The sequence below is a fragment of the Oncorhynchus tshawytscha genome, unplaced genomic scaffold (assembly GCF_018296145.1).
Source record: "Oncorhynchus tshawytscha isolate Ot180627B unplaced genomic scaffold, Otsh_v2.0 Un_scaffold_7692_pilon_pilon, whole genome shotgun sequence".
Lineage (NCBI taxonomy): Eukaryota > Metazoa > Chordata > Actinopteri > Salmoniformes > Salmonidae > Oncorhynchus > Oncorhynchus tshawytscha.
In genome coordinates, this window is record NW_024609664.1 from 2,068 (window position 1) to 26,352 (window position 24,285).

Here is a 24,285-nt window from a genome sequence, read left to right on the forward strand (position 1 = left end):
AACAAAATGGAGTCGTGGTCAGCTTTTCCGAAAGGGGGCGGGGCAGGGCCTTATATGCGTCGCGGAAGTTAGAGTAACAATGATCCAGGGTCTTTCCACCCCTGGTTGCGCAATCAATATGCTGATAAAATTTAGGAGTCTTGTTTTCAGATTAGCCTTGTTAAAATCCCCAGCTACAATGAATGCAGCCTCCGGATAAATCGTTTCCAGTTTGCAGAGAGTTAAATAAAGTTCGTTCAGAGCCATCGATGTGTCTGCTTGGGGGATATATACGGCTGTGATTATAATCGAAGAGAATTCTCTTGGTAGATAATGCGGTCTACATTTGATTGTGAGGAATTCTAAATCAGGTGAACAGAAGGATTTGAGTTCCTGTATGTTTCCTTCATCACACCATGTCACGTTGGCCATAAGGCATACGCCCCCGCCCGTCTTCTTACCAGAGAGATGTTTGTTTCTGTCGGCGCGATGCGTGGAGACCTCAGTCCACCATATATATAGATTCTACAGACGACTTCCTTTCTGGGCCTATAGACCTCAGTCCACCATGACATAACACCATATACACAGTGAGGTGTGAAATTATTGACACCCTTTGATAAAGATGAGCAATAATGACTGTATAAAATAATTCAAACACAGCTATATTGTGTGCAAAAATAAAAGGGGAAATTCTATTATTTTATACAAATCGCTCAGAGAAAGAGATTTTTTTTAAAACAATACAACAAATTGACACCCCTAAAGATTCTTATACAGTAGTCAGAAGTTTAGTATTTGGTTCCACATTCCTAGCACGCAATAATTATATCAACTCTACAAATGTATTCCATGTGCATTTGCAGTTTATTTGGGTTTGTGTTTCAGATTATGTTCTAATGAATTAATGGTAAATAACGTAGTGTGTCATTTGAGTCACACAAAAAAGAACCACGTTCACATGAATGTGGATGCTACCATGGTTACAGATAATCCTGAATGAATTGTGAATAATGACGAGTGAGAAAGTTAGAGGGTCAAAGATCATACCCTCAAGACATGCTAATCTCTCACCATTACAATAACAGGGGAGGTTAGCATCATATATCATACGCTCAAGACATGCTAACCTCTCACCATTACAATAACAGGGGAGGTTAGCATCATATATCATACGCTCAAGACATGCTAACCTCTCACCATTACAATAACAGGGGAGGTTAGCATCATATATCATACCCCCAAGACACGCTAACCTCTCACCATTACAATAACAGGAGAGGTTAGCATTTAATATCATACCCCCAAGACACGCTAAACTCTCACCATTACAACAGGGGAGGTTAGCATCATATATCATACCCCCCAAGACACGCTAACCTCTCACCATTACAATAACAGGGGAGGTTAGCATCATATATCATACCCCCAAGACATGCTAACCTCACCATTACAATAACAGGGGAGGTTAGCATCATATATCATACCCCCCAAGACATGCTAACCTCACCATTACAATAACATGAGAGTTTAGTATGTCTTGGGGGGGTTAGATCTTTGACCCACTAACTTTCTCACTCATTCACAGTTCATTTTGAAGACGAACTGCCGATTTCACTATTGTTGCACATGTAAAATATTGGCAGCTTTAGTACAGGGCCAATTTTCAATTCCGTCCTTATGTCAGAACACAAAACATTTTATTATTTCCATTTTGGTTCCGACCTCAACTGTTAAATTTACAACAATAGAACAATAGAATGTAATACAATTCATGACATCTTTTATTATGACAGTGCCGACAGTGCCGGTATTTTACATTTCATTATGACATCATGTCATCTCACATTATGGAGGATCAATTCTATTTAGAAACTGTACAGGATATTGGTCAATGAATGCACCAGATTTAGTATGTGGACATAAATCATATACTCACAAAAAAAACAACGCATCATACATATTTTCATAAAGCGGTTTAAAATATAACACCTTTGTGAGGAGAATCTCAATTACATTTCCTTGATTCCTTGTGTCCTCTCGAACCCATTGAATGAGAAGGAAATGCTATTGAGAGTCTCCCTATGATCTCAAGCTAACTGATATCTCGTCCTAGACGACGACAGGGGGACGAACAACACTGGAGTTGAGCCCAAAACGCAGAGCGATGGAGTTGGCAGCGGAGGCTGGTGATTTAGCCTGGAGGAGAGCAGACTCCCACTTAAATAACTCACATCCCTTCCTGGTCCCCCCGGGGCCGTGTTTACGCACCGTGCAGCAGTAGAACGCTCGGCCTTGGTTCGGACCGCCGTTACACACCGTTAGACGCTTGGCTCGCCGCCCGCAGTCGCACAGCGGGGCCGTGATCTTGGTGCTGCGGGTCGGCGGGAGCGAGGAGCGGTTAACGGACGAGGAGAGGACGGAGAACGATCCACCGACAGAAGGACGAGAGACAGAGGCGAGGCAAGAGGAGTACTTGTGGATCGTGAAAGATGCGTTTGGCGTCTCTGCGTGCAGCCTGGAACGTGAAGTCGATGGGTTGTGGTTATGGACGACATGTCCGGGCCCGGCAAAGGAAAGATTGGATGCAGAGCCGTTTGGTGTCTGTGAAGCAGAGAGGTTAGAGTCACTGCTGGTGGTCACTGCTTTGGGTCTAGTTGGATTGGGAAGGTTTGTCGTAGAGGACATGGGTGTGAAGGAGTTACCAGGATTGTTTGTTGTGAGAGGTCTTGACCGTGCAGCATGGAGGTTGGTGTTCTGGAGGCCTGGTCTGGGTTTGACAAAGGAATGATTGGATGCAGAGCCGTTTGGTGTTTGTGAAGCAGAGAGGTTAGAGTCACTGCTGGTGGTCACTGCTTTGGGTCTAGTTGGATTGGGAAGGTTTGTCGTAGAGGACATGGGTGTGAAGGAGTTACCAGGGTTGTTTGTTGTGAGAGGTCTTGACCGTGTAGCATGGAGGTTGGAGTTCTGGAGGCCTGGTCTGGGTTTGACAAAGGAATGATTGGATGCTGTTGAGGTATTGGATGTGGAAGTGGTATTTGAGGCTCTTGGCTTGTCCTTGTAGATCACAAAGGAGTTGTTCCATGTTGCCGTTTGCAGTCTTGACCGTGTAGCTGAGCGGTTGGAATCATGGGTAACAGGTCTGGGTTCGTCGAAGGAGAAACTACATGAACTATTTGACCCAGAGGCGTTGTATATCCTCGTTGTCGCAGCTTTTGCAGAACTGGAGGATGCTCTCGATTCATTCTTGTTGTTCTTGTCGATCACAAAGGAGTTTGACGTTTCCGTGTTCAGTCTTGACCGTGTATCTGAGAGGTTTGAGCCAGGGGTAACAGGTCTGGGTGTGACAAAAGAGGAAGTGGACAGACTATTGGGTGCAGACGTGTTGTAGGTCCTTGTTGTCCCAGCCTTCAAAGACACCAAGTTACTGGAGGATGTTCTAGTATCGGTCTTGTGTACCAGGCTGGTCAGATGTTGGCAGGGCTTGTTGGTGGTATTGGACCTAGGCCTACTGTTGGTTGGACCTCTACCAGGATTTGAATGTACTGGGCTTGGACACAGCAAGGTCCTCCCATAAACCGAGGTATCATCCACCTCAAACCTCTGGTTCTCTGTGTACACATCAGCAACAGAAGCCTCGTCACCAACCGTGACATCCCAGTCCTCCTCCAATACCACATCGTCATACGAAGCGCACGAGATAGGCACTTCCTCCTCCATACTTCCTGTTTCCGGGTCAAGGGTCGGGTCTGGCTGGGGTAGATGGGTAATGCAATTCACAGTGGTGGAGACCAGAACGAGGCTGTTGATGTAGTGATGAGGAGAGGGGATATTGAAAGTCATAGGAGAGGAGACGGACCGTATGGTTCCTATTCTACCTGTTCTGCTACTACCACCACCACCACACATTGGAGTGGTCAGACCATTGAGAAGGGTCTTTGGTGAAACAATACTCTGATACTGAACAGGTTCAGTGGTTAAGTTGGAGTTCACCTCTGTGTTGGGAACCATGTTGTCTGAAGGCTTGGGTCGTGTCTCAACAACTGGCTTGCTGTTGGGTCGATTTTCAAGATGGCCGCCACCGCCGCTCTCTGTCGTCTTGGAGGGGTTTTTGATAGTGGTTTTGTTATCCCTCTTGTTGCCAGGACAACCATCCCCTGGCACGTTCCCATATCCAAACAGGGGTTTGGTCTTCAAAGGCGCCTAAGAGGTAAACAAGTAAAATAAAATCAATACATTATCATTTCTTATTTTTTCCCCCTTTTTCCTCCCCTTTCTTGTGATTACGATCTTGTCTCGTCGCTGCAACTCCCCAACCGGCTCGGGAGGCGAAGGTCGAGTCATGCGTCCTCCGAAACATGACCCCACCGACCCGCGCTTCTTAACACCCGTCCACTTAACCCAGAAACCACCCACATCAACTGACGACCGAGGGCAGACTGCAGGCGCCCGGCCCGCCACAAGGAGTCACTAGAGTGCGATGAGCCTTTACATGGCAATGTTTCACTACGGTTTGCACTAATGAATACAACCCAGGTGTGTATGGAACGGGGGGGGAAGAGTCACCTGCGTAAGTCTTTACGGGAGGAGGAGTGGGTATTCTGGGGCTTTGACAGAAATCCAATGGTTCGATGTAGTTCGCCACTGGGTGAGTCTTTAGGGGCGTAGTACAGTAGTCCAGGGGTCGTCAGCACGGTGGGGTTGTTAGTACTGGGGGTGTAGGAGTGGGGGTTTGTCAGGGAGCCACTCACCCTCTCCAGACTGCGTGTAATCTTCATCAAACAGCCATCCCTCATCATCCTCCAGGCCAGGTGGGCAGTGTTACGGGCATCATCCAGACCTGCAAACAACATTCAACAAAAAATATTTTTGTGTCAGATTTTCAAAAATGCTTAAGAGAAATATTCACGTTGTTTTATTTGAATTTTATTCATTGTAATTTATGGGCTTAATCCAGACCTTCAAACAATATGTATATTATTCACAGTAACTGACAATGATGACTGGAGTTGTGTGTGTTTTGATCCTAATGTTATTAAATGACTAGTGCTGAGAATGCTAATAGCTAGCCAGCCAGCCACTAGTGCTGAGAATGCTAATAGATAGCTAGCCAGCCACTAGTGCTGAGAATGCTTATAGCTAGCTAGCTATCAGCAACTAGTGCTGAGAATGCTAATAGCTAGCCAGCCAGCCACTAGTGCTGAGAATGATAATAGCTAGCTATGAGCAACTAGTGCGAAGAATGTGGCTAGCTAGCAGCCAATAGTGCTGAGAATGCTAATACTTAGCGAGCCAGCCACTAGTGCTGAGAATGCTAATACTTAGCGAGCCAGCCAATAGTGCTGAGAATGCGGCTAGCTAGCCAGCAGCCACTAGTGCTGAGAATGCTAATAGCTAGCCAGCCAGCCACTAGTGCTGAGAATGCTAATAGCTAGCCAGCCAGCCACTAGTGCTGAGAATGCTAATAGCTAGCCAGCTAGCCACTAGTGCTGAGAATGCTAATAGCTAGCCAGCCAGACACTAGTGCTGAGAATGCTAATAGCTAGCTAGCTATGAGCAACTAGTGCTGAGAATGCTTATAGCTAGCTAGCTAAGAGCAACTAGTGCTGAGAATGCTTATAGCTAGCTAGCTATGAGCAACTAGTGCTGAGAATGCTTATAGCTAGCTAGCTATGAGCAACTAGTGCTGAGAATGCAGATAGCTAGCTAGCCAGCCACTAGTGCTGAGAATGAGGATAACTAGCTAGCTATGACCAACTAGTGCTGAGAATGCTTATAGCTAGCTAGCTAGCCAGCCACTAGTGCTGAGAATACTCATAGCTAGCTAGCCAGCCACTAGTGCTGAGAATTTAAACGTGTTAACCCTCGCAAGGCTGCAGGCCCAGACGGCATCCCCAGCCGCGCCCTCAGAGCATGCGCAGACCAGCTGGCCGGTGTGTTTACGGACATATTCAATCAATCCCTATACCAGTCTGCTGTTCCCACATGCTTCAAGAGGGCCACCATTGTTCCTGTTCCCAAGAAAGCTAAGGTAACTGAGCTAAACGACTACCGCCCCGTAGCACTCACTTTCGTCATCATGAAGTGATTTGAGAGACTAGTCAAGGACTATATCACCTCCACCCTACCTGACACCTTAGACCCACTCCAATTTGCTTACCGCCCAAATAGGTCCACAGACGATGCACTCTCAACCACACTGCACACTGCCCTAACCCATCTGGACAAGAGGAATACCTATGTGAGAATGCTGTTCATCGACTACAGCTCGGCATTCAACACCATAGTACCCTCCAAGCTCGTCATCAAGCTCGAGACCCTGGGTCTCGACCCCGCCCTGTGCAACTGGGTACTTGACTTCCTGACGGGCCGCCCCCAGGTGGTGAGGGTAGGCAACAACATCTCCACCCCGCTGATCCTCAACACTGGGGCCCCACAAGGGTGCGGTCTGAGTCCTCTCCTGTACTCCCTGTTCACCCACGACTGCGTGGCCACGCACGCCTCCAACTCAATCATCAAGTTTGCGGACGACACAACAGTGGTAGGCTTGATTACCAACAACGACGAGACGGCCTACAGGGAGGAGGTGAGGGCCCTCGGAGTGTGGTGTCAGGAAAATAACCTCACACTCAACGTCAACAAAACTAAGGAGATGATTGTGGACTTCAGGAAACAGCAGAGGGAACACCCCCCTATCCACATCGATGGAACAGTAGTGGAGAGGGTAGCAAGTTTTAAGTTCCTCGGCATACATATCACAGACAAACTGAATTGGTCCACTCACACAGACAGCATCGTGAAGAAGGCGCAGCAGCGCCTCTTCAACCTCAGGAGGCTGAATAAATTCGGCTTGTCACCAAAAGCACACAAACTTCTACAGATGCACAATCGAGAGCATCCTGGCGGGCTGTATCACCGCCTGGTACGGCAACTGCTCCGCCCACAACCGTAAGGCTCTCCAGAGGGTAGTGAGGTCTGCACAACGCATCACCGGGGGCAAACTACCTGCCCTCCAGGACACCTACACCACCCGATGTTACAGGAAGACCATAAAGATCATCAAGGACATCAACCACCCGAGCCACTGCCTGTTCACCCCGCTATCATCCAGAAGGCGAGGTCAGTACAGGTGCATCAAAGCTGGGACCGAGAGACTGAAAAACAGCTTCTATCTCAAGGCCATCAGACTGTTAAACAGCCACCACTAACATTGAGTGGCTGCTGCCAACACACTGACACAACTCCAGCCACTTTAATAATGGGAATTGATGGGAAATGATGTAAATATATCACTAGCCACTTTAAACAACAGTAGCTCTCTTCTACTGTTCACTCGTCGTCCAATCAAAATGCAGTTCAGAACATTAGTGTTTGATTTTAGTGTGAATATAGAAGTTTGTTATCGTGTGGAGTGGAAAGCAAAGCTTTTTGTTGATGATCAGACCTGAAATTGCTTCTTATATAATAATATAACCTTATATAAATGTTACTTACCCTACATTATTCATCTCATATGCATACATACTGTACTCTATATCATCGACTGCATCCTTATGTAATACATGTATCACTAGCCACTTTAACTATGCCACTTTGTTTACATACTCATCTCATATGTATATACTGTACTCGATACCATCTACTGTATCTTGCCTATGCTGCTCTGTACCATCACTCATTCATATATCCTTATGTACATATTCTTTATCCCCTTACACTGTGTATAAGACAGTAGTTTTGGAATTGTTAGTTAGATTAGTTGTTGGTTATTACTGCATTGTCGGAACTAGAAGCACAAGCATTTCGCTACACTCGCATTAACATCTGCTAACCACGTGTATGTGACAAATAAAATTTGATTTGATTTTTCATAGCTAGCTAGCCTGCCACTAGTGCTGAGAATGCTCATAGCTAGCTATGAGCAACTAGTGCGAAGAATGCGGCTAGCTAGCAGCCAATAGTGCTGAGAATGCTAATACTTAGCTATGAGCAACTAGTGCTGAGAATGCAGCTAGCTAGCTAGCTATGAGCAACTAGTGCTGAGAATGCTTATAGCTAGCTAGCCAGCCAGGGACTGCCCGTTACTGATCATCACCTATTAACCATTTATTCACTTCACTCTAATAAAATATATTTCAGTTGTTGCGTATTTAACATTTGGTTGATCTCTATAGAGCTGCTGCCTATGCTGTCTGACAAAAATCACTCTTTTTGTAGTTCCTCAAAGTAAATAAGGCATACTTTTCTGACTGCTGATTACCAACTATCAATCACTTAGCTCGTAAAGCAACAGCTGCTCTCTTCAGCCTCTTTCGTAGCAGGCATAACATAAAAAAACAGACCGGACAAGTAGAGCAATGGATTGTGGTTTTGTAGTTAATTACCACATTGTATGCGCTAAACTATGTGGAATACTGGCCTGTTGGAAACTACAACATCACGCAGTTCAGGCCGGATCTGACGCATCTCCATAGAAACTACACATTGACGAAGAAACGAAGAAAAAACCCTAAATGGAATTTAAATAATTGAACCGACATCAGTCAATAAGTTGTTTAAAAAAATAAATTTAAAAAACAACACAATTTTCAGCACTGTAAATGATAACAGAGAGATGTTTCTGGTCTGTGTGTACCTGAGTGCTCCCGTCCAGAGAACTGTATCCCTAGATCCTGTAAAGCTCCATTCAGTCCCTTGGGTTTTCTGTTGTAGAACAGCTGAGAGAGACACACACACATGAGTTAGACTGGGTTAAGAGTAACACACACACACACACACACACCACCTACTCTGTACGTAGCTCTCAGGTCGATCCAGCTGTTCAGAGTAACACACACACCACCAGCTGTTCAGGTCTATCCACACACACCACCTACTCTGTACGTAGCTCTCAGGTCTATCCAGCTGTTCACAGTACACACACACACACACACCACCTACTCTGTACGTAGCTCTCAGGTCTATCCAGCTGTTCAGAGTAACACACACACACACCACCTACTCTGTACGTAGCTCTCAGGTCTATCCAGCTGTTCAGAGTAACACACACACACACCACCTACTCTGTACGTAGCTCTCAGGTCTATCCAGCTGTTCAGAGTAACACCCCACCTACTCTGTACGTAGCTCTCAGGTCTATCCAGCTGTTCAGAGTAACACACCACCTACTCTGTACGTAGCTCTCAGGTCTATCCAGCTGTTCAGAGTAACACACCACCTACTCTGTACGTAGCTCTCAGGTCTATCCAGAGTAACACACCACCTACTCTGTACGTAGCTCTCAGGTCTATCCAGCTGTTCAGAGTAACACACCACCTACTCTGTACGTAGCTCTCAGGTCGATCCAGCTGTTCAGAGTAACACACACACACCACCTACTCTGTACGTAGCTCTCAGGTCTATCCAGCTGTTCAGAGTAACACACACACACCCCACCTACTCTGTACGTAGCTCTCAGGTCGATCCAGCTGTTCAGAGTAACACCTACTCTGATAGCTCTCAGGTCGATCCAGCTGTTCAGAGTAACACACACCACACCACCTGTCTGACGACTCTCAGGTCTATCCAGCTGTTCAGAGTAACACCCCACCTATCTTACGCTGCTCTCAGGTCTATCCAGCTGTTCAGAGTAACACACCACCTACTCTGTACGTAGCTCTCAGGTCAATCCAGCTGTTCAGAACAGCAGGTCTGTAGAGCTGCTTCCGTTTACACTCATACAGCAGACACACCCCAAGGTCCCAGTCTGAAACAATACAACACAGATAATCAAGTTGAACAGGGTTTTCCCCACTAAATGTTTGAGACTGTACTAACGTGTGCAAATGTCCTTATTTTCTCTAAACCTTAAAAATAATCCACTGGAAAGGCAGTATATAGTCAGATATGAGTCCTGGACCTACAGAGAAAGGCAGTATATAGTCAGATATGAGTCCTGGGCCTACAGAGAAAGGCAGTATATAGTCAGATATGAGTCCTGGGCCTACAGAGAAAGGCAGTATATAGTCAGATATGAGTCCTGGGCCTACAGAGAAAGGCAGTATATAGTCATATGAGTCCTGGGCCTACAGAGAAAGGGAGGGAAATAAGAATATCTGATTTTCGTATCAAAACATTTCTTCCCATTTGAAGGTGACCTGGGTAACCTTTCCTATCCTAAGCCACTATACCTGACCAGGTGACGAAGGCACAGGGGCGGTGCTCTGCGACTGGAGCCCTCTGGTCCCTGGGGAAGACCACACCCCTCTGGTGCTCCAGAGTCTGCAGCCACCGGGAGAACCGAGACAGACAGATGTGGAGGGGAACCCCGGCCTCCACCTGTTGCTGTAGAAGAGAAACAAAAGTTTTAACACACATGGATGTTGGCTAATGCTTAAAATATTCTGACTGTTACCATCCTGTTGAACAGGCCACAGGGAAGAAGGGTGTGTCTGCATGGAGAGGGTGCATCTGTGTGTGTGAATACCTGTGTGATTCCAGTGAGCTCGGTGCAGAACTCAGACAGTATGGGGTGCTCCTGCGGCTGAACGTACGTATGGAACTCTGACTCCACCTCGCCTGTAGAGGTATTCAGGAGAACAGCAGGAAACTCAACTAGATGGGGCAAGGAGGCAAGGGGGAGACAACGGGGAGACAACGAGGGGAGAGGAGACAACGGGGAGAGAGGGGAGAGGAGGCAAGGGGGAGAGAGGGGGAGGGGAGGCAGGGGGGGGAGGAGGGGGGAGGGGAGGCAAGGCAAGGGGGAGAGGGGAGGCAAGGCAAGGGGGAGAGAGGGGGGAGGCAAAGGGGAGAGAGGGGAGGCAAAGGGGAGAGAGGGGAGGCAAAGGGGAGAGAGAGGGGAGGCAAAGGGGACAGAGGGGAGGCAAAGGGGAGAGAGGGGAGGCAAAGGGGACAGAGGGGAGGCAAAGGGGAGAGAGGGGAGGGGAGGCAAAGGGGAGAGAGGGGAGGGGAGGCAAAGGGGAGAGAGGGGAGGGGAGGCAAAGGGGAGAGAGGGGAGGGGAGGCAAGGGGGAGAGAGGGGAGGGGAGGCAAAGGGGAGAGAGGGGAGGGGAGGCAAAGGGGGAGAGAGGGGAGGGGAGGAAAGGGGGAGAGGCAAGGGGGAAGAGGACAATAAAAAGTGCAATGGTTACAGTATGTAGGTATGATTTTACCACACATACTGTCAGAGTAGTGTAAAGTAGTGTATACTTACTAATCTCCTGCCCGTAGCTGTTCCTCTCTCTCCAGCATGTGGATTCAAAGTCGATGACAATCAGATATGGGAATATTTGATCTGGAAAGTAGAAAGTCAAAAGTGATGGAAGTTGAACGAGACGTCACATCGATTGAAGCAGAAAACCAAACATGGAGGGCGTTTGAAAAGACTCTTACTAGATGTTAGTGGTTTCTTCTGTCCAGTTGATGAGCGACTGCGTTTCCTCACGAACCCTAATTGTCTGTTGTTTTATGGAAGACATCATCCCATCAGTTTTGTCATCCCCCTGCTACTGTGAATATTACTCGTTGTACTTTTATGTTCATGGGAGCGCTAAAAAAACATTTATGAGAATGATGGCAAATCGGCATTTGAATTACATTGTTTCTCGGTTAGTATGGCTGTCTATATATATTTTAGCTAGAAAGCTAGTCAACGTTACTTACTTCGCCAGTTTCTTTGTAGACATGTCGTTTTCTTCAGGCCACGGACTCAACTTCGTTACGAATAGTGTACATTAAAATATAAACAAACATTAAAATATAAACAACGTGACCAACCGAAGTACGACTTTTAAAAAAAAAAAATAATAATAAAAGTACCAGGTTAAAAAAAAATATCGCATACAACTTCATTAAATAACAAAGCAGTGTGTGATCTTTTTGTTTGAATTCTCGTCTCATCGGTTGCGCTGCGCTCGACTGGTTTGGGCTGAAAGGGAAAACTAATCGATCAGGAAGCGATGATCGATCAGCAGCATGGAAACCTTGAAACGTGTGGTGAGGCGAAGCAGGAAATCTTCACAAAACAGATTGACCCACTACGAGGTATTGATCTTTATTTTGCACTTAGTCACACCGTAACTTGTGAGTAGATTTCGGTCACGCTAATACTGTATTTACTTATTGTTTGCGTATGTGTATGATTGTGGTGGTTTTGTAAATAAAACGAGTCACGATCACTTCTCGTCGACCGAGTCGAGATGTAGTAGTGTAGAGTTTGATCCCCAGTAAAAAAAAAATTAAAAAACAGACAAGTCAACGACATAAGGAAGACTTATTAAATAAATTATGAAAGAAAATGTCATGTTATTTTGTCAGCGTTGGGACTGTTGCTAGGATACGATCACTAGATGTCTCTTCTGAAAACTCCATTGGCTGATGCAGGGTTTGATCCATAAGAGCAGGATTCATAAAGTAGCCAGCTAAACTATCCTGTCCTATTCTGAAATAACTTGATATTTTCCAAAAGTAGACAAAGCTAGCATGATATAATTGACTCAACAATAATTGACTTTCTTCACTCGGATCCATGTCCAGTTTGAGTCACAACAACGAGCTACAACCTTCCTTCATCCAACCTGAGACTCCCCGTAACCACATGGAGCCACAAGTCTGTCTCAAGAGAAAGAGGGAACCTTCCCCAACACCAGAAAGCAGTAAAAGAGTAAAAGAGACAGATGGTAACAGAGTTCCAGAGTCTGAGCACCGTTCCGGTTCCCGAGCCCCGCGGCTCTCTCTGCCGTTTGACCGTCTCCAGGAACCGGTCACGTTGAAAGATCTGACGGAACTGCTTCAGTTTGCTGCTCTGGGGAACACCGGTGGGCTGAAACAACCCAGGTATGTTAGCTAGCTAATACGTTTTGAGGTGTTAGCTAGCTAGCTACAACAACAACAACAAACAGCTCAACTTATTTTTTAGATCAGAGTCTAGACTCTCGAGGCAATAACACTACTCCGTAGAGATGGACGTCACACCACGACAGGAACTGAAGCAAACATTGTGCCACAACAACAACATGATAGATATGTATGTGGATGGATAAGTGACAACATCAGTGTTATTGTCTTGTACCTGTTTCAGTTGGTGTCGCCTCCACCGCCAGAAGAATGTGTCAGGGGTGAGCGTGATCCTTCTAGAAGGACTGAGCCAGGCCCACTTCTACAGACACTACCTGCACTTTAAACACCTCCGCACCAAGTACACCTCTGTAAGTCAAGGACCAAATGGCACCCTATTCCCTACATAGTGCACTACTTTTGACCTGACCCTATGGCATCCTATTCCCTACATAGTGCACTACCTTTGACCACAACCGTATGGGTCAGAAAGTAGTGCACTCTATAGGGAACAGGGTGACATCTGGGACACGGACTATGTCAGTCATATTGCATAAGATTCCACCGTGACATCCCCCCCCTCTGACCTCAGAGACACAGTTATACTCCATCGCCTGGCAACGTTATTTCTGAGATATTTAGCAGTGAAGTTGTCAACAACAGTCCTGCCGATGCGCTAGGAGACCAGAAGAGCGCTCAGCCAGAGGGAGGTATGTATGGGTAGCCCTGCCTGAGACTTAAAAATCTGCCACTCTCGGCGCAAGGAGGAATTTCCTCTTGGTCTAATTGTTAGGATGTTGATTTCTGGAGTGTGTTTTGTACGTGTGTGTGTGTGTGTGTGTGTGTGTGTGTGTGTCTGTGTGTGTGTGTGTGTGTAGGTCTGCAGTGGCACCCAGTGATCAGGAAGTTTGGTCTGGAGACCAGAGGGCTGACTGGATACCTCCTCACCCAGGAGGAGATGATCAATAAACACTTCCCTGTCCGCGGTGAGACACACACACTGGACACTCACACACACTGGACACACACACACACTGGGCACTCACACACTGGACACTGGACACTCACACACACACTGGACACTCACACACACACACTGGACACTCACACTCACACAATGGACACTCACACACTGGACACTCACACACACACACTGGACACTTACACACACACACTGGACACTTACACACACACACTGGACACTTACACACACACACTGGACACTTACACACACACACTGGACACACACACACACACTGGACACTCACACACACACACTGGACACTCACACACACACACTGGACACTCACACACACACTGGACACTACACACACACACACACACGGGACACTCACACACACACTGGACATTCACACGGGACACTCACACACACACACACTGGACACTCACACACACTGGACACACACACACACACTGGACACTCACACTCTCTCTCTCTCTCTCATGTCTCTCTCATGTCTTTCTGTGGTGTGTTTTCCAGGTATGCCTGGCAGTGAGGGCTTTGTGTGTACAGACAGTGACGACTGTGTGACTGACAGTAGTCCTCTCTATGGTCTGGACTGTGAGATGGTGAGGACACGACTGTGTGACTGACAGTAGTCAGTCATAGGGCTCTGGTTCAAAGTAGTGCACTATATAGGGAATAGGGTGCCATAGGGCCCTGGTTCAAAGTAGTGCACTATATAGGGAATAGGGTGCCATAGGGCTCTGGTTCAAAGTAGTGCACTATATAGGGAATAGGGTGCCATAGGGCTCTGGTTCAAAGTAGTGCACTATATAGGGAATAGGGTGCCATAGGGCTCTGGTTCAAAGTAGTGCACTATATAGGGAATAGTGTGCCATTTGTGACATCCCATATTCATTCATAGATTTTATTAACAGTAGATGAAACCTCCATTTTGTTCTCTAGTTATTGCTCGGTGTCTAATGTGTGTGTGTGTGTGTGTGTGTGTGTGTGTGTGTAGTGTCTGACAGAAAGGGGCAACGAGCTGACACGCATCTCTCTAGTAGACAGCAGAGGGAGCTGTGTTCTGGACGAGCTGGTCAAACCTCCCAACCGCATCCTACACTACCTTACACAGTAAGCGGCGTGTGTGTGTGTGTGTTTGTGTGTGTTTGTGTGTGTGTGTGTGTGTGTATCTATGTGTGTGTGTATCTATGTGTGTGTGTGTGTGTGTATGTGTGTGTGTTTGTGTGTGTGTGCGCTTCTCAATATCTGTACGTAACCTCTCCTCTCCCCTGATAGGTTCTCTGGTATCACCCGTGCAATGCTGCAGCCAATCACCACCACCCTGAGAGAAGTCCAATCAAAGCTCAAGAAAGTGTTGCCCCGGGACGCGGTCCTGGTTGGCCACTCCCTTGAGAACGACCTCAGGGCCCTGAACGTGAGTCGCCGTGGTTTACCAATGTAGCCATGACGATAGTGGTTGCAATGGCAGCTAGCAGCAATGCCCGAGGCCTGTTCAGGAGAATATAACATTACAGAAAGTTCAGATAGAAATGTATGTTGTAGAACAGATATGACTGTCAGGTAGAATAGGAATCATGTCAGATATATTCATTTCTATCTGGAACACATAGGTCATGTGACCTGTTGTCTCGTCTCAGCTGACCCCTGACCTCAAAACCCCTGATCTGTGACTTGTTGTCTGGGAACTAAACGGGCCAAAACGGTCGAGGGACCGACCTGAATTTGTCAAATAAGAAACCCTTGTTTTTAGTTTTCCATTGAAAAGCGTTTTGCTACTGTGAGCGCTAATGAATTTGATCCGGTCTCGTCTCAGCTGACCCCTGACCTCAAAACCCCTGATCTGTGACCTGTTGTCTCGTCTCAGCTGACCCCTGACCTCAAAACCCCTGATCTGTGACCTGTTGTCTCGTCTCAGCTGACCCCTGACCTCAAAACCCCTTATCGGTGACCTGTTGTCTCGTCTCAGCTGACCCCAGACCTCAAAACCCCTCATCTGTGACCTGTTGTCTCGTCTCAGCTGACCCCTGACCTCAAAACCCCTAAACTGTGACCTGTTGTCTCGTCTCAGCTGACCCCTGACCTCTAAGCCCCTGACCTGTGACCTGTTGTGTTGTCTCCTCCCAGCTGATCCACCCCCATGTGATTGACACCTCCCTGCTGTACAGGAGAGAGTTTGGACGGAGGTTTAAACTCAAGGTGCTGGCTGAGACCGTGCTCAAGTGAGTTCACAACAACACACACACACTGACAACACACACACACACTGACGACACACACACTGATGACACACACACTGACGACACACACACACACACTGACGACACAGACACACACACTGACGACACACACACACACACTGACGACACACACACACTCAAAACACACACACACGCGTCTCAGCTGACCCCTGACACAAACACACGACCTGTTGTCTCATCTCAGCTGACACACACACACACTGACGACACACACACACACTGACTGACCTCAAAACACACACAGACTGACATGACCACACACACTGACTGTGACCTGTTGACACACACTGACCCCGACCTCAAAACCACTGACTGTGACCACACACACACACTGACCAAAACACACACACACTGACCCCAGACCTCAAAACACTGTGACACACTGACTGACCTCAAAACACTGTGACACACTCAGCTGACCCCTGACCTCACACACACACTGATGAACACACACACACACACTGTGAACACACACACTGACAACACACACACACACACTGACAACACACACACACTGACGACACACACTGACTGACACACACACTGAGCTGACACACACACACACACTGACGACACACACTGACACACACACACTGACACACACACACACACACTGACCTGACACACACCCTGATCTGTGACCTGTTGTCTCGTCTCACACTGCTGACACACACTGACACACACACTGACGACCTCAAACACTGATCTGTGACACACACACACACTGACGACACACACACACACACACACACACACAGACACACACACACTGACACACAACACACACACTGACTGTGACACACTGACACACACACACACACTGACAACACACACACACACACTGACAACACACACACACACTGACAACACACACACACACACTGACAACACACCGCTGTGCTCCATAATAGGTAGGACCTGCAGCATGTGTTTGTGTGTGTTTCTGTTCTGGGGGGAATTTCCCCCTAGGTACAGATCTAGGATCAGCCTCCCCTCCCCCAATCCTAACCTTAACTATGGGGGACAATGTTAAACTGACCCAAGATCAGTGTGTATGTGTTTCTGCTCTGGGGGGGAGTTTTCCCCTATAGGTACAGATCTAGGGTCAGCCTCCCCCTCCCCTAATCCTAACCTTAACTATTAGTTGGGGGGGGGGTCCCCTAGGTACAGATCTAGGATCAGCTTCCCCCTCCCCTAATCCTGACCTTACCCATTAGTTGGGGACAATGCTGAACTGACCCAAGATCAGTGTCTAGGGGCAACTTCACCCAACTCTTATGTTTGTGACCCACAGGAAGCAGATCCAGACGGAGGAGAGGAAAGGTCATGACCCCACAGAGGACGCCCAGGCTGCCCTTGAACTGGCCCAGTACTTCATACACACTGGACCACGACAGGTACACGATACACACACACTGGACCACGACAGGTACGACACACACTGGACCACGACAGGTACGATACACACACACTGGACCACGACAGGTACGACACACACACACTGGACCACGACAGGTAACACACACGACACACACACACTGGACCACGACAGGTACGACACACACTGGACCACGACAGGTACGACACACACACACTGGACCACGACAGGTACGACACACACACACTGGACCACACAGGACGACACACGACACTGGACGACACACACACACTGGACCACGACAGGTACACACACACACACACTGGACCACGCAGGTATGATACACACTGGACCACGACAGGTATGATACACACTGGACCACGACAGGTACACACACACACACTGGACCACGACACACACTGGACCACGACACACACACACTGGACCACGACAGGTACACACACACACACACACACACTGGACCACACACACACACACAGACCACGACAGGTACACACACACACACACTGGACCACGACACACACACGACACACACACACACACACACACACACACACACACTGGACCACGACACACACACACTAGACCACGACAGGTACACACACACCGGACCACGACACACACACACACACACACACACACACACTGGACCAACACACACACACACACACACACTGGACCAACGACACACACACACACACACACACACACTGGACCACTGACACACACACACACACACACACACACACACTGGACACACACACACACACACACACACACACACACACACACACACACTGGACCACGACACACACACACTGGACCACGACACACACACACATTGGACCACACACACACACACACACACACACACTGGACCACCACGACACACACACACAAACACACACACACACACACTGGACCACGTACACACACACACACTGGACCACGACAGGTACTAGGATCACACACACACACACACACTGGACAATGCTGAACTGACCCAAGATCACGACACACACACACACAGGACCACAGGAAGCAGATCCAGACGGAGGACACACACACACACACTGGACCACAGAAAGGTACACGACACACACACACACACTGGACCACGACAGGTACACAACACACACACTGGACACACACACACACACACACTGGACCACGACAGGTACACACACACACACGACACACACTGGACCACACACACACACACTGGACACACACACACACACACTGGACCACGACACACACACACTGGACCACGACACACACACACTGGACCACGACACACACTGGACCACGACAGGTACACACACACACTGGACACACACTGGACCACACACAGGTACACGACACACACTGGACCACGACACACACACTGGACCACACACACACACACACGACACACACACTGGACCACTGGACACACACACTGGACACACACACTGGACCACGACACACACACACTGGACCACGACAGGTACACGACACACACACTGGACCACGACACACACACACACACACACTGGACCACGACACACACACTGGACCACGACCACGACACACACACACACACACACTGGACCACGACACACACACACTGGACCACGACACACACTGGACCACGACAGGTACACACACACACACTGGACCACGACAGGTACACGACACACACACTGGACCACGACACACACACACACACACGACACACACACTGGACCCCGACACACACACTGGACCACGACACACACACTGGACCCCGACAGGTACACAACACACACTGGACCACGACACACACACTGGACCCCGACAGGTACACAACACACACTGGACCACGACACACACACTGGACCACGACAGGTACACGACACACACACTGGACCCCGACAGGACCACGACACGACACACACACTGGACCACGACAGGTACACGACAGTGGACACACACTGGACCACGACAGGTACACGACACACACACTGGACCACGACAGGTACACAACACACTGGACCACGACAGGTACACGACACACACACTGGACCACGACACACACACACTGGACCACGACACACACACACAGACTCCCAGGCTGAGTAATCAGTGTGTGTTCTGTATCAGGTAGTGGAGCTGTATTGTGAAGAGCTGTGGGGTGGGAGTCCTACCATGTACCAGCCTCCTGTCAACAGAGCAACATCTACACACAACAACAACAACAGGTATGACCAACAAACCCTTCCCCTCTTTTCCATATGTGGTTCCTCTTGTTTTAGCCTGGAGGAGAAATAAACACACCTGTTTAGGAGAGGTGCTGGCTAGGGGAGGAGAACACCTGTTTAGGAGAGGTGCTGGCTAGGGGAGGAGAACACCTGTTTAGGAGAGGTGCTGGCTAGGGGAGGAGAACACCTGTTTAGGAGAGGTGCTGGTGAACACCTGTTTAGGAGAGGTGCTAGGAGAGGTGCTAGGCTAGAGGGGAGGAGAACACCTGTTTAGGAGAGGTGCTGTTTACCTGGGAGGAGAACACCTGTTTAGGAGAGGTGCTGGAGAGGAGAACACCTGTTTAGGAGAGGTGCTGGCTAGGGAGGAGAACACCTGTTTAGGAGAGGTGCTGTTTAGGGAGGAGAACACCTGTTTAGGAGAGGTGAACACCTGTTTAGCAGAGTAGGGGGAGAACACCTGTTTAGGAGAGGTGCTGGCTAGCAGACCTGTTTAGGAGAGAACACCTGTTTAGGAGAGGTGCTGGCTAGGGAGGAGAACACCTGTTTAGGAGAGGTGCTGGCTAGGGAGGAGAACACCTGTTTAGGAGAGGTGCTGGCCTGGGAGGAGAACACCTGTTTAGGAGAGGTGCTGGCTAGGGAGTAGAACACCTGTTTAGGAGAGGTGCTGGCTAGCAGAGTAGAACACCTGTTTAGGAGAGGTGCTGGCTAGGGGAGGAGAACACCTGTTTAGGAGAGGTGCTGGCTAGGGGAGTAGAACACCTGTTTAGGAGAGGTGCTGGCTAGGGGAGTAGAACACCTGTTTAGGAGAGGTGCTGGCTAGGGGAGGTGCTGGCTAGGGGAGTAGAACACCTGGAAAAGGGTGATGAAGACAACTCCTCTGTGTAAATGGTTATTAAATGATCTGAGCATCGGAGCTCCTAGAGTGTGTCTCTCATTTCTCTCTTGTAGTAACAACACTGCTGTAGCTCTGTCAGGTTTGAGTGTGTCTCTCATTTCTCTCTCGTAGTAACAACACTGCTGTAGCTCTCTCAGGTTTGAGTGTGGCTCTCATTTCTCTCTTGTAGTAACAACACTGCTGTAGCTCTCTCAGGTTTTCCGAGGCCCTGAAGAGTTCTGGCCAATCAGCCGTGTTTATAGGGAAGCGTGCTGACAACACCCTGGATCTGTCCAATCAGCAGTGGCACAGCTCAGACAGAGAGGTGAGACGCGTGATGGGTCAGGGGGTGTCCCATGGGGCTCAGTTGGTAGAGGTTGGCACTTGCAACACCAGGGTTGTGGGTTCAATTCCCACTGGGGTATGAAAAAACCTCCAAGTACCCTCAACCCTACCTCCAACCCCTCCTAACCCTCCTACCTCCAACCCCTCCTACCACCAACCCCTCCTAACCCTCCCCTCCAACCCCTCCTACCTCCAACCCCTCCTACCACCAACCCCTCCTACCACCAACCCCCTCCTACCACCAACCCCTCCTACCACCAACCCTCCTACCCCTCCTACCTCCAACCCCCCAACCCTACCTCCACCCTACCCTACCTCCAACCCCTCCTAACCTCCACCCTACCCTACCTCCAACCCCTCCTACCACCAACCCCTCCTACCTCCAACCCCTCCTACCTCCAACCCCTCCTACCTCCACCCTACCCTCCCTTAAACCCCTCCTACCTCCAACCCCTCCTAACCCCCTCCCTCTCCTAAACCCTCCTAACCTCCACCCTACCCTCCCTTCAACCCCTCCCTCCTACCCTAAACCCTCCTAACCCTCCTACCTCCAACCCCTCCTAACCCTCCCTCGTAAACCCTCCTAACCCTCCTAACCTCCACCCTACCCTCCCTTCAACCCTCCACCTAACCCTCCACCTACCTCCCTTCCCCTCCTAACCCTCCACCTACCTCCCTTCCCCTCCTAACCCTCCACCTACCTCCCTTCCCCTCCTAACCCTCTACCCTCCCTCCTAAACCCTCCCTCATTCTCTCCTCCAGGTCTTGTCTTCCTTTAAAAGAGGACTAGACTCTCACTCGTTCAGCGTTGTCCAGTTGTCTTCCTTCTCTGACCATCTGAAGGCTATGATCTCTACTGACCATCACTACCACACGGTATAAATCTGTCTACCTCTCTGTCTGTCATATCTACCACACGGTATGAATCTGTCTACCTCTCTGTCTGTCATATCTACCACTACCACACAGTATGAATCTGTCTTCCCTCTCTGTCTGTCATATCTACCACTACCACACAGTATGAATCTGTCTGCCTCTCTATCTGTCATATCTATCACTACCACACAGTATGAATCTGTCTGCCTCTCTATCTGTCATATCTACCACTACCACACAGTATGAATCTGTCTGCCTCTCTGTCTGTCATATCTATCACTACCACACAGTATGAATCTGTCTGCCTCTCTATCTGTCATATCTACCACTACCACACAGTATGAATCTGTCTGCCTCTCTGTCTGTCATATCTATCACTACCACACAGTATGAATCTGTCTGCCTCTCTATCTGTCATATCTACCACTACCACACAGTATGAATCTGTCTGCCTCTCTGTCTGTCATATCTATCACTACCACACAGTATGAATCTGTCTGCCTCTCTATCTGTCATATCTACCACTACCACACAGTATGAATCTGTCTGCCTCTCTGTCTGTCATATCTACCACTACCACACAGTATGAATCTGTCTACCTCTCTGTCTGTCATATCTATCACTACCACACAGTATGAATCTGTCTACCTCTCTGTCTGTCATATCTATCACTAGCACACAGTATGAATCTGTCTACCTCTCTGTCTGTCATATCTATCACACAGTATGAATCTGTCTGCCTCTCTGTCATATCTATCACTACCACACAGTATGAATCTGTCTACCTCTCTGTCTGTCATATCTATCACACGGTATGAATCTGTCTGCCTCTCTGTCTGTCATATCTACCACACGGTATGAATCTGTCTGCCTCTGTCTATCATATCTACCACACAGTATGAATCTGTCTGCCTCTCTATCTGTCATATCTATCACTACCACACAGTATGAATCTGTCTACCTCTCTGTCTGTCATATCTATCACTACCACACAGTATGAATCTGTCTACCTCTCTGTCTGTCATATCTATCACTACCACACAGTATGAATCTGTCTGTCTGTCATATCTATCACTACCACACAGTATGAATCTGTCTGCCTCTCTGTCTATCATATCTATCACTACCACACAGTATGAATCTGTCTACCTCTCTGTCTGTCATATCTACCACACAGTATGAATCTGTCTACCTCTCTGTCTGTCATATCTATCACTACCACACAGTATGAATCTGTCTACCTCTCTGTCTGTCATATCTATCACTACCACACAGTATGAATCTGTCTACCTCTGTCTGTCATATCTATCACTACCACACAGTATGAATCTGTCTTCCTCTCTGTTTATCATATAATGACTTGTAATGACTTTATATTCCAATGCGCTAACTGTATACTGAACTGTTGGATGACTATATTCCAATAGGGGGCGCTAACTGTATACATGTTGATGTCATATCTGTCTAAATGAACTTTGTATGTGCGTGTACGTAGTCTGTGTGTTCCAGATGTATTCAGGGGGCGTCTGTATACTGAACTAGTCCTGTTGGTGTTTGACTATATTCCAATAGGGGCGTAACTGCCTACTGAACTAGTCCACAGATGAGGGCTGTGAGGGGGCTGTTCAGCAGCTGTGTTATGATTATATATTCCAATAGGGGCGCTAACTGTATACTGAACAGGCTGTTGGATGTTATGCTATTCCAGAGGGTAACGTGATACAGAAATCAGAAGCCATCCAAAGGGGCGTCACAGTAGAGCTGATCTAGGATCAGGTCCACCTATATTCCATTCGGGGGCCACTGTATACTGAACTAGTGAGCTGATCTAGGATCAGGTCCCCTTGTCCATTGTTGGATGTTATGTTATTCCACAGATTATATAGAGCTGATCTATATTCCAGGTCCCATGTTGATGTCATATCTGTTAAATGAACTTTGTAGAGCTGATCTATGGTTCCAGATGTCTCCCTGAGAGAGATGTGTGTGGTGTTTCCATTCTAGTTACTACACAGAGAGGGCTGATGAGGATCAGGTCCCCTTGTCCATTCGTTACCAGGCAGTGGTGCTGATCAGAGGATCAGGACCAGAAATTGTCCATTCGTACCACAGTAGAGCTGATCTAGGATCAGGTCCCCTTGTCCATTCGTTACCACAGTAGAGCTGATCTAGGATCAGGTCCCCCTTGTCCATTCGTTACCACAGTAGAGCTGATCTAGGATCAGGTCCCCCTTGTCCATTCATTACCACAGTGGTGCTGATCTAGGATCAGGTCCCCCTTGTCCATTCGTTACCACAGTGGTGCTGATCTAGGATCAGGTCCCCCTTGTCCATTCGTTACCACAGTAGAGCTGATCTAGGATCAGGTCCCCCTTGTCCATTCGTTACCACAGTAGTGCTGATCTAGAATCAGCCTTGTCCATTCATTGCAACCTAAAAGGCTAAGATGATCCTAGATCAGCTCTCCTTCTCAGATCTCCAATGGGTACAGGCTTTTGTTCCATCCAAATCATATTATTTGTCACATGC

General features: G+C 48.2%; 2 protein-coding genes across 6 annotated transcripts; one reads left to right on the top strand and one right to left on the bottom strand.

The window, feature by feature from the left end:
• Window positions 1-1,745: 1,745 nt before the first annotated feature.
• On the bottom strand, window positions 1,746-11,856 carry eri2 (ERI1 exoribonuclease family member 2). Of its 2 annotated transcripts, XM_042316707.1 has the most exons (10): window positions 11,619-11,856; window positions 11,349-11,413; window positions 11,170-11,250; window positions 10,445-10,572; window positions 10,149-10,302; window positions 9,624-9,724; window positions 8,615-8,696; window positions 4,731-4,819; window positions 2,685-4,182; window positions 2,376-2,583 (listed from the first exon to the last, which is right to left on the bottom strand). In XM_042316707.1, exons 1-10 carry the CDS (start codon window positions 11,639-11,641, stop codon window positions 2,525-2,527), a joined length of 2,280 nt encoding a protein of 759 aa, XP_042172641.1. In that variant the 5' UTR covers window positions 11,642-11,856; the 3' UTR covers window positions 2,376-2,524. The 2 variants fall into 2 exon arrangements, with proteins under 2 accessions (XP_042172640.1, XP_042172641.1); XM_042316706.1 differs by having other exon boundaries at window positions 1,746-4,182.
• A 21-nt stretch (window positions 11,857-11,877) lies between these two features.
• On the top strand, window positions 11,878-23,225 carry LOC121845405 (RNA exonuclease 5-like). 4 transcript variants are annotated; one of them, XM_042316709.1, is made up of 13 exons: window positions 11,878-11,999; window positions 12,492-12,791; window positions 13,036-13,162; window positions 13,384-13,501; window positions 13,670-13,777; window positions 14,293-14,381; window positions 14,777-14,892; window positions 15,058-15,196; window positions 15,907-16,001; window positions 17,335-17,437; window positions 19,564-19,661; window positions 20,752-20,860; window positions 21,643-23,225. In XM_042316709.1, the coding sequence occupies exons 2-13, from the start codon at window positions 12,553-12,555 to the stop codon at window positions 21,760-21,762; spliced, it is 1,461 nt and encodes a 486-aa protein (XP_042172643.1). In that variant the 5' UTR covers window positions 11,878-11,999; window positions 12,492-12,552; the 3' UTR covers window positions 21,763-23,225. The 4 variants fall into 4 exon arrangements, 2 of the variants coding, with proteins under 2 accessions (XP_042172643.1, XP_042172642.1); XR_006082551.1 differs by having other exon boundaries at window positions 11,879-11,999; window positions 20,726-20,860; window positions 21,643-21,757; XR_006082550.1 differs by having other exon boundaries at window positions 11,879-11,999; window positions 20,685-20,860; window positions 21,643-21,660.
• The last annotated feature ends 1,060 nt before the right edge of the window (window positions 23,226-24,285 follow it).

Bases quoted from the DNA above. Each gene is read 5' to 3' on its own strand.
- LOC121845405 (XM_042316708.1), top strand. From the start codon at position 12,553: ATGGAGCCACAAGTCTGTCTCAAGAGAAAGAGGGAACCTTCCCCAACA. The intron at 15,197-15,906 runs GTGAGTCGCCGT...GTCTCCTCCCAG, and splicing joins ACGACCTCAGGGCCCTGAAC to CTGATCCACCCCCATGTGAT. The intron at 17,438-19,563 runs GTACACGATACA...GTTCTGTATCAG, and splicing joins TACACACTGGACCACGACAG to GTAGTGGAGCTGTATTGTGA.
- eri2 (XM_042316706.1), bottom strand. From the start codon at position 11,641: ATGTCTACAAAGAAACTGGCGAA. The intron at 11,251-11,348 runs GTAAGAGTCTTT...TCTACTTTCCAG, and splicing joins GAAGAAACCACTAACATCTA to ATCAAATATTCCCATATCTG. The intron at 10,573-11,169 runs GTAAGTATACAC...TGCCCCATCTAG, and splicing joins CAGCTACGGGCAGGAGATTA to TTGAGTTTCCTGCTGTTCTC.